The following is a 17,243-nucleotide window of genomic DNA, read 5'->3' on the forward strand; positions in this document are numbered from 1 at the left end:
TCCACCGTGCTGCCGCGTGAAGTTCCCAAAGGTCACCTGACCAGGTCACGGAGTAAGACCCTTCGTCCAGGGCTGCTCCAGCCAAAGGATAAGATCCAAATGCCTTAAATGGCACACAAGACCCTCCGTCAGCTGACCCTGCTTGATTTTCTAGTAAATGCCAGAAGTGCCTTAGTCTCCAGCACATACCATGCCAGCATTTTGTTTTGTTTTGTTTTTTCTTTACCTCTAGCAGATCCCTCTGCCTGGAATGCCTTCCACCCTCCCCTTCCGTGGCCTGGCTAACTTCAGTTCATCCTTTGAAACTCCCTTTGGCTCTCCTCTGCCCTGGGAGGTCCTCTCCGAGTCCCCATTCCCCACACTGTGGATGCTCTTCCGTACTGACTACACGACCTTAAAGAGGCCTGTGGCTGGGCCGAGCCTTCTCTCTGGGCTGGGGAAAACCAGGGAGAGCAAGTCACGTCACTTTGGTGTCCAGCCCCCAATACAGAGCCGGGCCATGTGGGTGCTCCAGACACGTGTGGCTCTGGGCTGAAACGTCTGGTGGTGACCCTGGAGGAGGAGCAAATTACCGGGAAGGCTGGTATGAATAACCCCAGAGAAAACCCCCACATCACATTTTCCTTGGCAGGGCCAGGACGGCGCCTCTGACTGAATGCAGCTGTGACCCGATAACCAACTATCTGGCGTCTGGTTTGATTGCATTTGATTTCAGAATTTGATTTCTGCTTCCTTCTAAAAACCTCATTCTCCTATGTCTGTGGTAACCAAGAACCTCTCTAGTGGAGGCAGGCTGTTCTCCACGGAGCAGCCCCCACCCGCCTCCTCAGGGCAACAATAAAATGGTTGGTCATGAGCTGGAGGGTAGAGGCGTGTTTCCCCTACACCTGCCCCTGCAGCTTGCAGAGCCCCTGGCGCGAAGCTGGCCCTCCAGAATACTTGCTGAATGGGTGAATGCGTCCAGTTCACCAAGACTGGGGACGGGAAGCCTGAAGCTGCTGGGGACCGGTGGGGGCAGACAGCCTGGGATTAGACTTGATCCACAGATAATCCCCCAAATCCAGAAGCCACCTGGACAGCAGCCTGGGACTGAGCTCCATCAACGGATGCATGTTGATGCCGCAGCTGATTCCGTGACAGGATTTTCCAGGGGCCAGAAAACGGCTCCTCAGAAAACAACTATTCTAATTATTATTGGAGTGCGACAGAGAAAAGGCCTGTCAATCCTTTAAGGGCAGAATCCATATGGGGAGATTAACAGCTGGCTCTCCTCTCCATTTTTACTTTTCAGCACTTTTATTACGGAAATTTTCAAGCAAACAGAAGAGTGGAGAACACAGTAAAAAGGACCCCCCCCCCACCCCGTACCCATCCCTGAATTTTAACGATTACCAACACAAACCCAATCCCGAGTCATCGGTATAGTCCACCCCTTGTGAAGCAAATCCCAGCTATCATCTCATGTGCCGCCGTCAAGGCTTGGGTGAAGACCAATGCTCATTTCCGATTCATGGGGGGGCACCGGCCGCGGGCTCCCGTAGCCCTGCCTAGCTCGGTGTCTGGCACAGCCCCCAGCAGGTTCTGAACCTACGTCTCTGAAACTCGAAGCCGGACTGATTATGCGGCGCCGGGCCCTGCCTCCTCCGCTTCCTCCTCTTCCCGCACAGCGTGGGTCACCTCGGCCTCGTAACGCTCCTGACACCCCACCGGCAGCCCCCGGTGATGCGCGAGTGAGTGTCTCCGCGCAATGCCACAGAAAGCAGAGGGAGGCGCCTGTCACTTCCTCTTTCTCCGGCTGACTAACGCCGGGCGCCCGCCCCGCGCCTCCGGCTCCCCGGGGGTGTGGTCACAGCCCGAAGGGGGCGGGGAAATACCCATATTTGGCCTTATATGGGCAGCCACGTCACAGGCCGCACACTCATTCACATAAAACGCCGCGCTGCCGGCGGAATCCCCGGCTTCTGGGGCGGCGAGTGGCCCGGCCGGGTGCCGAGCGTTCGGGGCGGGAAAGAAGAGTTGAGCGGCCGCTCCGGCGCCGGGCTCGGTCGGCCGGCCGCAGCCTCGCGGGCCGCCCTCCCGTGCCTCGCCAGCGGGCACCCTGGCCGTGGGCACCTGCGGGGCGCGCGGCGCGCGACCGCTGGGCGGCGGCGGCATGAAGGTCACGTCGCTCGACGGGCGCCAGCTGCGCAAGATGCTCCGCAAGGAGGCGGCGGCGCGCTGCGTGGTGCTCGACTGCCGGCCCTACCTGGCCTTCGCCGCCTCGAGCGTGCGCGGCTCGCTCAACGTCAACCTCAACTCGGTGGTGCTGCGGCGGGCCCGCGGCGGCGCGGTGTCTGCGCGCTACGTGCTGCCCGACGAGGCGGCGCGCGCGCGGCTGCTGCAGGAGGGCGGCGGCGGCGTGGCGGCCGTGGTCGTGCTCGACCAGGGCAGCCGCCACTGGCAGAAGCTGCGCGAGGAGAGCGCCGCGCGGGTCGTGCTCACCTCGCTGCTCGCTTGCCTGCCCGCCGGCCCGCGGGTCTACTTCCTCAAAGGTGAGCGCATCGGGGCCGCCGATTCCCTGTCACCAACCACCAATCTGCCACCGCGCCGGCGAGTCCGGGGCTCTGGGGGTCCCCTCCTTGTGCGGGGCGCCGTCTTCGACCCCGGACCCGGTAGTCTCCACTTGCCGGAGCCTGCACGCTGGGGCTTGACGTGCGCTGGGGAGGGCACCGCCACTGTCAGCGCTCAGAGCTTCCCCCTCCCCACTCGAGTTCCTCGAAAGCTCCCAGCGGCAGGTCCGCCGGGGTGGGTGCGGTTGGTTACGCTGCCGGGGGCGCCCCTTCTCGGAGGCAGGGGCCGTCGGCCAGGACTGGCGCGGGTCCCCGTTTCTCCGCGCCGGCTTAGCCGCCCTCGCTGGGGCCTGGGCTCTGAGTCTTTCTGATAGACAGATCTGGCGGGATCAGCAGGTCGCCACCCCCCGGAGCGTGGCGCCGCGGTGTCCCCTTTCCTCCCGCCTGGAAAAAGCGTACGTTGGGTTGTCTTCACCGACCCCTCTTGCCTTTTTGACCCTGGCGAGTCCCTCCCCTTCCTTTCCATTTTATTTTACTGCTTTTTATTGTTTTCTTCCGGCCTTCCTTTCTCCCCTCCCAGACCTTTCTCTAGCTCAATTTGGAACTGACAGCCTTCCCACCCTTTTCACCCCTTCGCTCTACCGCCCGGAGAAAACCCCCGCAGGGCTGGCCTCCTGCTGTCTCCCCGGGGTGAGGGGCGGTTGGCAGTCGTGCCAGGACTCCGGAGAGGTGCAGCCAGGACTCAGGACCTTAGTGGTGGAGGGGATTCCGTCGCCTTTGGTTTGGGATGCCCCAGAAGCTGCCCCACCAGTCAGCCCATTACACCTGCTAGAGAAAGGACTTGGACTTCCTGGTGGTGTGGTGGGTGATTGACAAACTACAGAGCAATGATTCTTGGGCCAACTCCTGTGACTTTTCCCGCCTTGTATTTGAGTCCTTTGTAACCTCGAATGTTTGAAAGACCTAGCCCACAGTGCAGAGATGAGGCTTCAGCCCAAGCTGTGCCCCAAGGCCCTGCCAACCCTGTTGCAGACGCCTTGAGATACAACAGTGATGTGGTTCAGAACTCGGGGCAGTGAATGGAGGGTGAAGGCCTTGTTTTAAAACCATGCAATTTGGGGAATTTCACACAGTCCAGGCCAGGAGATCACATGGGCAGCCCCCCCCCCCCCCATTAGCACTTCTTGTAGACTGTCCCTGGTTGATTCCTCTTAAGGAGGAGACAGGCAGAAGATGCTCTTCCTTGTCCATCATCCTCAGCCCTCAGGGGATGGAGGGATGCCCTCCAAGCTCTGCAGAAGTTTCACACTTAGCCCCGGATTTTTTTTCTCTTCCTGATGTGGTTTTTGTCTCCTGTTCTTAGCAATGAATACAGGAAAAGCTACCGCCTCCCCAAGTATCATGAAAGATATGTTCCAGGAAACTCCTCCTGGTACTACCTCGGCTCCCCACCCCTCTTCAGCACTGGGTGGGAGGAGGGGGGGCATGCTGATGGTTTAGAAGTTACTGCCACAGGAAGTAAGCAGCTCTGTAGACTCACATCTCCGGAAAATTCATGTTTAAAAATTTTTTTTTTTTTTTTTTTTTAATGAGAGTAACATACACAAGTAAAATTTTTAAAGCACAAAGGCTCTACAATGAAAAGTGGGTTTTCTGCACCCCCTAGAACCTACTTCCACTCTCCGGAGACAGCCACCCACTATTTCTCTTGTTCGTCTTTAGGCAAGTTAATTTGCCATGAGTATCTTTAAAACATAGAATGGTTTTGTGTATTTTCTATTCATGCCTCTTCCACTTAACTCGATCTTGGGATATTTGTCCATATCAGAGCATACATGTCCACTTTACTTTTTTTTAAATTTTTTAAAATGTTTTTATTTTGAGAGCACAAGTGGGGGAGGGGCAGAGAGAGAGGGAGACAAAGGATCTGAAGCAGGCTTCAGGCTCTGAGCTGTCAGCACAGAGTCCGATTTGGGGCCCAAACCTGCGAACCATGAGATCATGACCTGAGCCGAAGTTGGACATTTAACCAACTGAGCCACCCAGGAGCCCCAATTTTACTTTTTAAACAAATCCCCTGGTGGCAGCTGGCTGGTTACTTTCAGCCTCACTATTTGAGGCAGTGTGGTAAAGTAGATCTTTGTCCAGATGCTTTGCATGTGCACTATCTTTCAGTAAAATTGCCGGGTTGATATTGTGTGTGTTTTAATTTTCAGTATAAGTTGCTTGATACTTACGTTATAACATTACTAAAATCTTAAATTGTTGCCAAAGAAAATTTTTTTTCCTTATCTAACTCATGTCCAGATGTGAGTTCAGGTTTTATTTATTTATTTTTTTAAGCTTATTTATCTTGAGAGAGAGTGCACACAAATGGGGGAATGGCAGAGAGAGAGGGGGAGAGAGAGAATCCCAAACAGGCTCCATGCTGTCAGTGCAGCGTTGGATGTGGGGCTCCAGCTCACAAACTGTGAGATCATGACCTGAACCAAACTCAGGAGCCAGACACTTAACTGACTGAGCCACCCAGGCACGCCTGAATTCAGGTTTTAATCTAGTGGCATTTCAGATCTTGGGAGCAATGCCTTTTACGCTTCCCTTAATCCTCCTCTCACCGCCCCCCCCCCCCAAAAAAAAAAACCCCGCTAAAATGAGGTGATGACCTAATGGCATTGTCAGTGTGTATTTATACGCAGTGTGCATGCACCTTCTCTGCTCCCCTGGTAATGCAATGGTGATCAAAAGCAGAATCACTCTGAAGAGGGTTGAGGCAGCCAAAAGAATTGCCTCGGCTCTTGCAACTCAAGTGAGGCACCAGAGAAGAATGTTCTGTCTCTCCATGCCTCTGAAAGGAGTGGGTGAAAGACGGAGACCCTCTAATCTGAAGGACTCCTGACCCCAGCTTGAAGAGACAGGACGCTGTTTATCTGGCCCTCAGAGCTACGCTGAGAATCTGTGTTGCTTGCCTTATTTTGTCAGTGGGCAGGCAGGACCCAACCCACACCCGCACCTCCTGTCTGTCCTCCTAACAGCCAACTCTTAAGTGCGCTATTTACAGACAAGAGATGGGGTGGCCTGAAGGCTTGCTTCTCTTTCCCAAGCCTCATTCTTGGGAAAGCTTGGGAACGCCTGGGCCACTCTTACTCCAGATTCCTGTTCCGTATCACTCAGTTTGTCTCCTGGAACCCAAAATGTTGGAGGCCCAGGCACAGGAAGTGATTTACTAGCTAGGGACACCTCTTCCAGCGAAGCTGTGTGTCTGTGTGTCCGTGTAAGTCTGACATTCTTTCTGCCTCCTAGGAGGGCAAGGGCCTAGGGGCTATGGTTGGGAGGAAGGGGAAACTAAACCACAAACACCGCCACCTTCCACCTCCATTGCTCTCTGGCGTGGTCTTTTGTCCTGACTGACCTAGAGGTCCAGAAGCTCATCTGGGGAGGCCCAATGGGCTTTTTGTTAAAGTGACCACAGAGGAGATTTGAGTGTACTCACTGGGGGCGGGGGCAGTTCCAGCAAGCTGGGAGGAAGCAGTAATGGCAAGATGACTCATTCTAGGAATTGGCTGCAGCTTCTGGGAGGGAGCTGGAGACCGCCATGGTATCCATTAACCATTTGTCTACTGCAGGGGGTTAGAACCACCACATGCTTCACTGTGGGGCTGTAATAACACCAAGAGACAGAAGAAAGAGGGGACTTTGTAGAAAATACATGGCCTCTACAATGTGTATCTAATTGATGATTTGACCCCAAGTGAATTTTCTGGGTCAGAAAAAAATTGGAAGCAGGTTTTCTGGAGCCTCTTGGAAGGGCCTTAAGTCCTCTTGGATTGGGAGCAAGGATGTCCCCAAGTAAAGCTGGCCTATTCATTGAGGCTTCTGAGGCCAGTTTTTCATTTGGTTCTTAACCACTGAGCGCTGGGCCTTAGCCTTTTTTTTTTTTTTTTTTTGCATTAAAAAAATTTTTTTATGAATATAATTTGTTGTCAAATTGGCTTACATACAACACCCAGGGCCCATCCCAACAAGTGCCCTCCTCGATGCCCATCACCCATTTTCCCCTCTCCCTCAATCCCCCATCCACCCTCAGTTTGTTCTCTGTATGTAGTAGCTGAGACTTCTTTGTATACCCAAGTTTCTATGACTTGGTCACAGATAGGTTTTACCTTAAGTGACCCATCTGGAGAAGTTTATCATTTGAGGATATGTAGTCGTGTAGAAAGGTCAGGGAGGTGAGGTGATCTTCAAGGGGAGAGAGACAGTTCTTACTTACTGGGACTGAGAATTAAGTTCCAAAGGCCGTGGGTCTCCAGTTTGGTTTGGAAGTTAATTAACTAGATTGATTACTCAAAATCGGACCTATAGAGAGGATTGTCAGCAGTGTTCTGAGCACCTTGGGAGTGCGAAAGGGCAGGGTTGTTTTATTGCACTGTGTTTAAACCTCATATTGGCCCCCATTCCCTTATGAATAGAGAGGGTTCCGTCTATAATTCAGTTCAGAGCTAATGGGCTAGGGATGAAGCAAACCAATTTAGGAGTCTCTTCTTGCAAATGAATGAAATTCTGTATAATCACACCTGCATTTTAGACAAACAAGTGAAAATAGCTTTTGTTTTCTGGAGGGATTTGGTTAATATTTGCCAGATGTCGGATACATTTCCTTTCACAGTTTAAGCTGCTTCTGATAGATGCAAAAAGTTAATCATTGCCTCTCTGAACTGTAGCTTGTTAGAAGAGAGGGGAAAAAAGTGTGTGTGTGTGTCGGGGGGGGGGGGCGGGGAGAGGGGGGTGTAGCCCATTTCTATTCCAAAGCTATTAGTTGGCTTGGTTCAATTTTTCTGTAAGACCGGAATCTGTGTTAGCATAATATTCTTGACTCTTCCACACTTGGGGTATTGACTAATTGGGGGCATTTTCTGAAAGCCTGAGAAATCAATGCTAACATCTCTCTTCCTTTTTTGTTTTCCTTGCAGGAGGATATGACAACTTCTACTCGGAATATCCTGAGTGTTGCGTGGATGTACAACCCATTTCACAAGAGAAGGTTGAAACCGAGAAAGCCCTCATGAACCAGTGTGGGAAACCAGTGCTCAGCATCAGCTACAGGCCGGCTTATGACCAGGTACGTGGTGTGGTCTTGGCTGCTGACTCTGTTCCTTCCTCGGCACCCCAGCTCTTCCTCTCCCCGCTCAGCAGCACCGGTTCGTTCTTTTGTGGATCAGGGTTTTGGGCAGAGCCCTCGAGCTTCAGAGAGCTGTTACTTGCCAACTTGAGTTTCCATCCAAGAGTAAATGGGCTTCTTTCCAGCAAACAAGCTGACGAGAGCAAACGAGCCACAGGATGCTTGACAGCTTCTGGAGAAAAGGGGAAGTGAAAGATACATTATTATTAGCTGGCCTAGGGAGTGCAGAGAAGCTTCAAAATATCGGTTTAGGTTTCCTGAAGGTGTTTCAGAGCCGACTTTCAGGCTTCCTGTGTTGATCTTTCCTGATCTTTCCTGAATTGTTCATGCTCTGCAGTTTCTACAAACCAGCCTAGTACCTGTCAAAGTGTGTCTTGTTATTTTTAACTGAAATGGGGCTGGGGGAGAGGTTGAGGGAGGGTCGTGGAGAAACAACCCTTGGGATGGCTAAGCAGTCTCTAAGGGTTTGTGGTGCTTACAATTCCATAAATTCAGAAACCAGAGCAGATCAAGAGATATTATAGAGGATTTCACACTCATTCAAAAGGGGGGGGGGGGTGGTTTCCTTCAAAGAATTTATACCTTCTGACAACTCACTAAAGGATGAAAATGTGGAAGGCTCAGTCTTCCACAGGGGTTACCTACAATGTTGGAGGATGGGCAAAAGGTGGGCAAGGTCCCAAATCTGGCAGAAACCAGAGATCAAAGCCTACCTTCCCCTTTTACAGAGGGAAAAAACTTGTCTCACAGCTGGTGAAATGATCTATCTGCAAAGAATCCTGGCAACAGTAGGCCCAGACCTCCTCCCTTCTCTCAACTCTGGTTCTTTGCGAGACCTTGTTCTGTTTTCTACATGCCTTCTTTTAGAAAGGGGCCATCCTAGCCTCCTGACCTGGTATGAGGAGCTTCTCAAGGTTTTCCCACAAAATAAGAATATATCCAGATCATAAAAAGGAAGACGTCTGACTGTTGTTTAAAGTGCCAGCTGCCTAGCATGAGCAGAGCTTTGCCCCTACGAATAAACTTCCCAGTAAAGCCAAGTGACTTCCCTTGAATGGGATCCTGGGTCAGGGAGCCCATTAGCTTGGCAAGGTGCCACGGTTATTATTTTGTTTTTCTTTATTGAAAATACAGCCTATGATGAACCCTCAAGCTTTCAAGCCATGGGCATGCGGCTTAGCTGGATTCCTATTTTTGTTTGTTTGGGTGGTGTTTTCCCCTCACTTCTCAGAAAGTGAAAGAGAAACAAGAATTGGCAGGATATCATGAAAGCACAACAGACCTTTGGCCGAGAGGACTGGGGAGGCCCTGATGTGTCTCCAGGGTTCATCTGGGGAACCCCCTCGTGCTATTTCTTAGAAGCGCTTCTGCCTTGAGAGAAGCCAAGCCAAGGTCGTGTTAACCTTTGGGGTTTCTTCCTCTTGAGTCTAAACAGGATTCAGAAAAACAGAAACGTGGTTTCAGGAGTGTGTTGATCTAGGCTATATAAGTAACTGGATGAGATCCCAGGCCTGGTTTGTCAGTGTTTTCCAGGCACTAAAAGGAGAGAGAGATCTATGTAGGTGCATATAAAGTATTAAGTCCAGGGCCAGCTATTGTAGGTGCTAATAAAATAACTAGTTGTTACTTTTACTATCCTTTGTAAAATCGTCCATAACTTTCTTCTGATTAGCCAAACTGACCTTTGCCCAAACACTTGATTTCTCTGGAAAGAAAAAGCACACACTGCATGATGGGTAATTTGAGAATTGCCTGCTGCTGTCCCTCATCCTATGCCTCTTTCCCTGCTGTGGATCTGGCTGAGTTTCCATTCTACTTTATTCCAGGACAGGAAGTGGAAACACGGGAAGCAGATGGATGATACGGGAGAGGCTCCCAAAGACGCAGCCACTGTCCCCCCTCAAGCACAGTGTTTCCCTCTAAATCGGGGAGGGGGGGCTCCCATTGTTCCAGTTTTGACTGGCTTGTCTTGCCACCCTGGAGATGCTAAGACTGCCACAGTCTAGCTGTTCCTTTTAACTGTGCCTCAGGGGAGATGGTCTCTGGTTCTAACTGGGATCCTCCTTAACGGGAATCCTGGTGTGTGGGTGGCCTTCCAAAAGGCTGATGTAAGCATCTTTCACAAACCCTCAGCGCTACCTGACAAAGATCAGGTGTGGGAGAAGCCCCTCTGCCCATGGCTTAACAGCTTTTCTCTAAGGATCCTGGGTAAACAGTGGTTGTTTTCACTTCTAAGAAGCATCCTTTTGGGGGCACATTTTAACATCGCGAAAACCACATGCACCTTAGGATCAGTGTCCTAGGTTTGATAAGATACACTATAGAATATCAGGACTGCAAAGCAGGGTTCTCATCTTGTTGAGTTTTATCTGCTTCCCTGAGAGAAAAAACAGGGCTTGCCCCAAGGTTAAAAGGCTTGCCCTGGTTCTGTCAGGGCAGCTAGAACTTGGGACATTAGCCTCTCGATTCTTCCCATTACTTCTCGTCCCCATCAGCACAGGGAAGCTGCTAGCATTTCCTGCCTCCTCAATCAATATGTGTAAGAAAACGAAAATCTTCGCCGCGTGGGCTTTGCCGTCACTGAGTCACAAGGTAGCAATGTAGGGTAGAGAGTTGGCCGGGGTGGTGGCTCCACCCACACTGCTGGTTGAACTACCCTGGCTCTGAACTCTCTACCTGGAAACCAGAAAGGGAACCTCCCACCCTACAAGTAGGTCAGGCTTGTTTTGTTTCCTCTCCTAAATGAGCAAGCTAATCCGATATTCCCTGGCTATCCTTTGCCCCTGCTTCCAGGGCGGCCCAGTTGAAATCCTCCCTTTCCTCTACCTTGGAAGTGCCTACCATGCATCCAAGTGCGAGCTCCTCGCCAGCCTGCACATCACGGCCCTGCTGAATGTCTCACGGCGGATTTCCGAGTCCTGCACGACCCACCTACACTACAAATGGATCCCCGTGGAAGACAGCCACACAGCTGACATTAGCTCCCACTTTCAAGAAGCAATAGACTTCATTGGTAGGTTCAGTCATTCGCCCTCCGTTGTTTGGGGAGCCACCTAGGGCACCTGTTCTGGTTCTGACGTACTGATGGAGGCTACCTTTGCCAAGAAGAAAAACAAGCGTCTTGTCTGTGCAACCACCAGGAGTTGGAGCCGGGAAGGTTTGCAGCCACCAAAGACGCAGAGGGGAGGATTCGAGTTGCTATTAATAGGAGCTTTAATTTGCAAGATAAATGAATTAATATTTTATGGCAGTACTCACTGCCGCTCGTGTTATTTTTTCAAGCTGGGTGGGATGCGGTGTGTCCGTGCGTAATGCCCCACAGCAGGGAAGCAAGGGAAGGATAGAACCATCCCAACTGTGCTCCTACGTAGGTTGGGGTATTTTTAAAAAGCAAACAGAAGGATTGAGAGAGCACTGCTTAACACGCTGAGCCCCGAGGGCCCTGGCAGCTTTTCATGGTTTTTGGCAGACTGCTTTAGGGGCAATTTGTTTTGCATTTTCAGCTAATTTTGGATTAAAGATAGCATTTGATCAAGCTTCATGCTTTGCGCACAGAAAAGTTGTCGTCTTTTGTACGTTGTGTTAGGCAGTTATCATTTCCTCCCCTGTGCAGGCCTGGAAGCCTCTGGCCCCTCTGCCCGGAGAGGGCTTTGGGCCCTGGGTCCCCACCTTTTCAGCATAACCTTGATTTTTCTCTCATTTCACATCTTCCCTTTCCCCCATCTCTCTTCCTCAGCTGCAAGGCTGACTTTTTGCTGTCTCAGACTTGCAAACACCACTCCCCAACCTTGTGGTTTTGCCTTCTTTCCCAGAGTCCTTCTTTCCCTTGAATATGCATAGCTGTTGAAGCTGAGATGTGATTTTCCTTATCTTGTTTGGAGGGCTTTTGGAGGGGGAAAGGCAGATGTTGGCCACAGCAATAACTACTTAGTGCGGGTAGCAATTAAAGCCCCCCCACCCCCCACCCCGCCTAGCTTTGGCCACCTGGTGCGCCCAGTGCTCATCGCACATGGTTTCTCCTCTACAGGAAACCCACTGGAAAACTCACCAGAGGCAAAAAGACCATGTCCTGGTCCCCTGAGCCTCTGGGCTGAGAGGATTCCTTTGGCTCTCTGAGAGGCAGCCCAAATGATGGGTTGCGAGTGGGAAACCCTTGGCTTTGTCTCCCTGACCCTGGGAATGCCTTGCCCTTCTCTGCCAGTTATTTAATTACCTAGATAGCTACTTGGTGAGGTCATGAAACCCGCCCCCGTCCATTTCTCAGAACCCTCCTTCTCCATCCTGTGTGTTGTGTACATAACCGCACAAACCGACAGCATTTTGAAAGCACAGGATGCTTTTCCCCAGACTTCTTGCCCTCCTGGTAAAAGGAGGGACTGAGGCCATACCCTGTGTTGACCTCCTTCCCAGGGGAAGGCCCTGGGAAGGTCACATGGAACATCAGCCCTGAGGGGTAGAGCGGAAGCAACACGCTCTAAGCCCTTTGTTTTCTTGGATACGGCACCGGTCAACTAAAAGCTAGCCTACAAGGAGCAAAAGAAAATCAGGAGTCATGACCCTGCAATCCTAGGGGTTGGGGTCCCCTTTGAACTAACTTACCGGGGCTTTATTTCTTTTGAGTCAGACTAAATTGGGGGTACCTCCAATGAGCTACACTGAGCGCGTCCTTTGGGATTTTCGTTCTGCTGGGGAAACTCCAGGGTTCCTCCCTGCCTCCTCAGAAACTTGATGTTTTAGATCTTGCGGATTCATTTACAAACCTCTCCAACTTGAGGAGGGAGGCGGGTAAGGGAGCTGACTTGATTTTCCCTTCAAAACCTTCAGTGTTTTTGTGTACTGTGGCCTTACATAGTGCCAGGTACATCATCGAACTTCCCGTGTCGTAATGTAATCATTTCCTCATTAGCAAGAGAGGGAATTGGAACGGCTGTTTTTCGTGGTTTTTAATTGGTATGTGTATGTGCGTAACCTTTTGCCCCTCATTTTTAACTATCGTAGTTCTTTGGGGGAGAGGAGTGGAACAGGAAAGGAGGGCACCCCCTAGTCATATTGAGCTAAAGAATGCTGACTGATGGTGGTAGCTTTATGGCAGTGACTCCCATTGTTGTGCAAGATGGAGTTTGCGAAAGCCATTTATATCCTCCGGTCTAGTAAGCGTCACTTAGCCAGGGCTATAATTAGTGGCTGTGCACTACTTATTGTATGTTTGGTGGTGGGAACCCTGGGAGCTGAGCCAAGCATCCCGCCCCTGGCACAGCCAGAGACGGTGCCCAGCGAGGCTGACAAGCCTCTAGCAGGAGAGGACTACTGGGTCATCACCATAAGACTCAGATCCTGAGAGACAGGAATTGCTTTTCCAAGTCAGTCTTTGTACCTGGGACCCTCTCAGAAAAATGCGCCTACCCAATAAATTTGCACGCAATGTCAAGGATTTCCCAATGCCCTCTCGAAACCCATCCACGGGACCCGAGTTAAGATGGCATCTCCGGGAAGGGATGTGAGACTGCTGCGCTCCAGGTCTGGCCTGCTCAGGGGCAGAATCTATGCAAGTATCCTGGCGAACAAGGAGGCACCTCTAAGGATAGAAAGGTCCTAAGTGGGGATAGACCTTGGTGGGACCCCAAAAGCTCCGTCCTCGCCAAGGGGCATCAGAGACTGTGTAGGAACCTCAGCTGTCGAACAGACGTGATGTTTTGATAACCAGGTCACTTTTGTGTTTAATGCTTGTATCTTGGCATTGCCTTTTGGGTTCCAGTCCCAACTCATCCTCACTGTCTTTTCTTCCTTCCAGACTGTGTCAGGGAAAAGGGAGGCAAGGTCCTGGTCCACTGTGAGGCTGGGATCTCCCGCTCGCCCACCATCTGCATGGCTTACCTCATGAAAACCAAGCAGTTCCGCCTGAAGGATGCCTTCGATTACATCAAGCAGCGGAGGAGTGTGGTCTCGCCCAACTTCGGCTTCATGGGCCAGCTCCTGCAGTATGAGTCTGAGATCCTGCCTTCCACGCCACAGGCTCCCTCCTGCCAAGGGGAGACAGCCAGCTCTTCATTCATAGCCCATTTGCAGACATTGAGCCCTGACATGCAAGGTTCCTACTGCACATTCCCTACCTCGGTGCTGGTGCCAGTGCCCACCCACTCGACAGTCTCAGAGCTCAGCAGGAGCCCCGTGGCCACGGCCACATCCTGCTAAAACCGGGATGGGGAAACAGCCCAGTCCCAAGAACAACTGTGATTCTTCTTTCTAAACTCGTGGACATTTCATACCTGTGCAATACCGAAGACCTCACTCTGTCCCACTGCCCCACTGGGAGAGTGAGCACCAGGCTTGCAAAGGAACTTCACACTGACATCGGGGATAGGTTTTCGGGACCGAAGGAAGGCCAAGCCATCATGAGAGCACAGCGCGTGCCAACTACTGTACTTCCAGACCCCGTGCCCTCTCAGGACCGCCCAGTCCCTGTACCTCCAAGTTTGCCTTCTCATTTCAAGCGTAAGGCAATAAATCCCTGCAGCAGCATGGGAGAAAGCAGTTGCTAGACCGGGAGAAAAGGCAGTTACGAAGCCAATTCGTTTTGAAGGAAGCACAATTTCCACCTTACTTTTTTAACTTTGGCAGTCTCAGTATCTGTCTCTGTTGCTTCAGGGCATAAGCTGATCACCACCCAGTCGGGAAAGTAACCCTGCAGGGTTTGGAGGGACACGATCTGTGTGCTGCTTTGAACCCTCAGATGTTTTTGAGGCTCCCTCTTGGGGCCAGTAGAGACAGGCGGTTGAAGTAGGGAGACACTGACCTATCTGGGTGTCCTCTCCACTGTGGGTTCTTCCTGACTTCGGACTTCGCATGATTCTTACTCATACTTGAACCTTTCTCATTGCACCTCTCCTCAAAGCAACTCTTCTTCAGACCTTAGACCAAAAATCACCCCTTCGAGGTGGTAGCAGTGGGTGCCAAGGGAAATAGGGCACCCGCTGTCTGGGTCAGTGGCATTGAAATGGTCGTTTTCCCCAGTTTGCCGTCCTTCGTGTGTGCTTGTCTCGTCTCCGGTGACACACGTCTTCATCCCTGCCCCTGGGGGTTGTCTTCAAGCTGTGGACTTCTGGGGTTTACAGATTTTGTAATGTGGTACTTCTTTTTTGTCTGTAGGTTCTTTCTCCAGGGGAAAAGGCAATAATTTCCTAAAATCCATGTGAATGTGAAGAAAAGCAGTATGTTACTGGTTGTTGTTGTTGTTGTTGTTGTTGTTCATATTGTTGTTTTTTTATAGTGCAAAATAAAAAGAGTAAAAAGAAAAAAAAACACTTGTTCGTCGTTGGTGAGTTGGGGTAAGGTAGGAATACATTTAGGTGGGGACCCAGCCTGTCTCCCTGGATCCAAACGAGTGCTGTTTCCAAATGAGCACCAGGGCAGTGGTGATGCATGTGCTGCTGGGGGCGTGAGGCTGTGCGTCCGCTCATGAGCTGGTGATCTTAACGATACAGAATATTGCTTTCCGACCGAGAAGCTTCCCTGAGCTCACTTGCAAGTCCTTAGGTGAAAGCCACATGGAGAGGAGGTCAGAGCATTCATCCACTCAGGGCTCTTCACTCCCGTGAGTCCAGGCAAAGACTTCGCCTTGAACCTCAGATGGTTCATCAATGAAATGAGCGAACCGAGCTAGATGATCCTGAAGGTCCCTTAAAGCTCAAGGGCCCTTGGTTGCAGCAAACCAAGGCCAAGCTTGTGGTCAGCCTCCTGGTGTCTGGTACATGGAACACACTCAGAAAAGGTTGAAAAAATGGCCAAGTGAATTAGGTGACTGTTCACCATAAGTGCCTACTCCCCTTTTTTACCCTTGGAACGAAATCTTCCAGATAATTCCTTCAATAAGTAGGTTTACAGCCAAGGCTGGATTGCCTTGCCTGTTGAGTTATTTCCTCTGTTGGTGGAGGAAGGAAGGAGCAATAGTGACTTCTCCCCACGCCTGAGAAGGCTTCTGCCCCAGCCTAACTCTTCGGGCCTGTTTCCTAGCCAGCACCTGAGATAGAAATTCCGCTGGTACTTAGTGGGAGTTCCAAACATACCCCTCAGGGGCACAAAGAGGCCACCAGCTCCCCCCTCAGGCACCATGTCAACAAATAGCGAGATGGCAGCCTAGCCCGGGGTAGCCCAGCCCAGCTCTTTGTAAACGTCTCAATTCAAAGGCTTTGCTTGAGGCCTTGCTCTCCACAAGCCTTTCCTTTTCCAGACTCCCTCTCCACAGATTCCTTGGAAAGTCCTCAGGTAGGAATGCCACCCAGACTAGAGAGACTGCATTTCTTTCCTTCACCCCATGCCCCTCATCTGCACAATCCAAGCACGGCTTCCACACAAAGAAAGAGTGAAGAACATTGGACAGGGAAGGGGGGGGGGGTGCCTGGCTCTCACCCCGCCCCTAACTCCAGCACTGTGGAGCTAATCTCCAGCAATCTCGCTGGACCAAACTTGTCCAGGGCTTGGTCTAGTTGATGCCTGAGTTCCTTCCCAGGCTTCAAATCCCTGAGGTTCTGCTCAACCTTGGAACGTGACCCAGAAGCCTGCCCATTGTGCAGGCCTGTCAAGGTGCTGAGTGGCTGAGGGGTCTCAGGCAGGGAGCGCGGGGGGCCGGGAAGCTGGGTGCAGGCTAGGGTGGTGCGCTAAGCTGCATCGAACTTGCTGACATTTGCTTTATTGCACTAAAGTCTTTCTCTGAAGGTTAAGTCCTCTAAATCAGGCATATGAGGATTGCGCCTAAGCTAATGAGTCACCGGAGGGTAAGCCAAGTGAAGCCCCACAGCTGGGGATGGCTTTTGACTCTCCCTCCCTTAATAATCTCATTAATTACACCTCCATTTGTGTCAAAACCAACTTCACACTGGTTTCCAGGGCCAGGTGGGGAATTAACGCTGCTGGTGTCCGGTTCCTTCATCCCCAGAGTTTGAAGAAACACCCTTCTTGGTCTCTAGCAATGGTCCAGGTAGAGATGTGTCTGGGAGGATAGAGACGTTAGTTCTCCCCTATTCTGTTCCCCAGCTGGGTCTGTGGGTAAGCCTCCTGAGTCCACTCTGCCTCCTGAGCTGGGCCTGATGGGGGCAGAAAACGTGTGAGCAGTCGCACACCAGTGTGCTGGCAGAAGCCCCGTGTCCCCACGGGTCTCCTTTGTGTGGCGACCCCGGGGAACACGCTGCCCAGGTTTCAATACCCTCAAAGGCTTTCTCTCTCTGAACTGCGGTGGTTTATCTTCGGAACACCGTAAATGAGCCCATCACCGCCCCGTTTCCCTCCTTGCTTAGGCCACTAGGCGGCTCAGAACAAAATGTTTAGCTCACTTCTTGACAATTATACAATTGTCTACAACAACTTTATGGCGTGCCTTTTGGGTATTGCCTCCACCCTGTTTCCTGGAAATAAAAATTTCCCAACATTCTTTTTCTTTTACTTCCATTTCCACAGTGGCTTAACAAGCAAACAAAAACAACCGCTGGGTAGGAAAGATTAAACATCCCACGATGCATGTACAG

At 51.3% G+C, this 17,243-nt stretch overlaps 1 protein-coding gene across 1 annotated transcript; it reads left to right on the top strand.

Annotated features, from left to right (window-relative positions):
- Positions 1 to 1,994: 1,994 nt before the first annotated feature.
- DUSP5 (dual specificity phosphatase 5) lies at positions 1,995 to 15,013 on the top strand. Its single transcript, XM_042960638.1, has 4 exons — positions 1,995 to 2,531; positions 7,517 to 7,665; positions 10,519 to 10,738; positions 13,517 to 15,013. The coding sequence occupies exons 1-4, from the start codon at positions 2,153 to 2,155 to the stop codon at positions 13,915 to 13,917; spliced, it is 1,149 nt and encodes a 382-aa protein (XP_042816572.1). The 5' UTR covers positions 1,995 to 2,152; the 3' UTR covers positions 13,918 to 15,013.
- The last annotated feature ends 2,230 nt before the right edge of the window (positions 15,014 to 17,243 follow it).

Source organism: Panthera tigris, chromosome D2 (assembly GCF_018350195.1).
Source record: "Panthera tigris isolate Pti1 chromosome D2, P.tigris_Pti1_mat1.1, whole genome shotgun sequence".
NCBI classification, from domain to species: domain Eukaryota; kingdom Metazoa; phylum Chordata; class Mammalia; order Carnivora; family Felidae; genus Panthera; species Panthera tigris.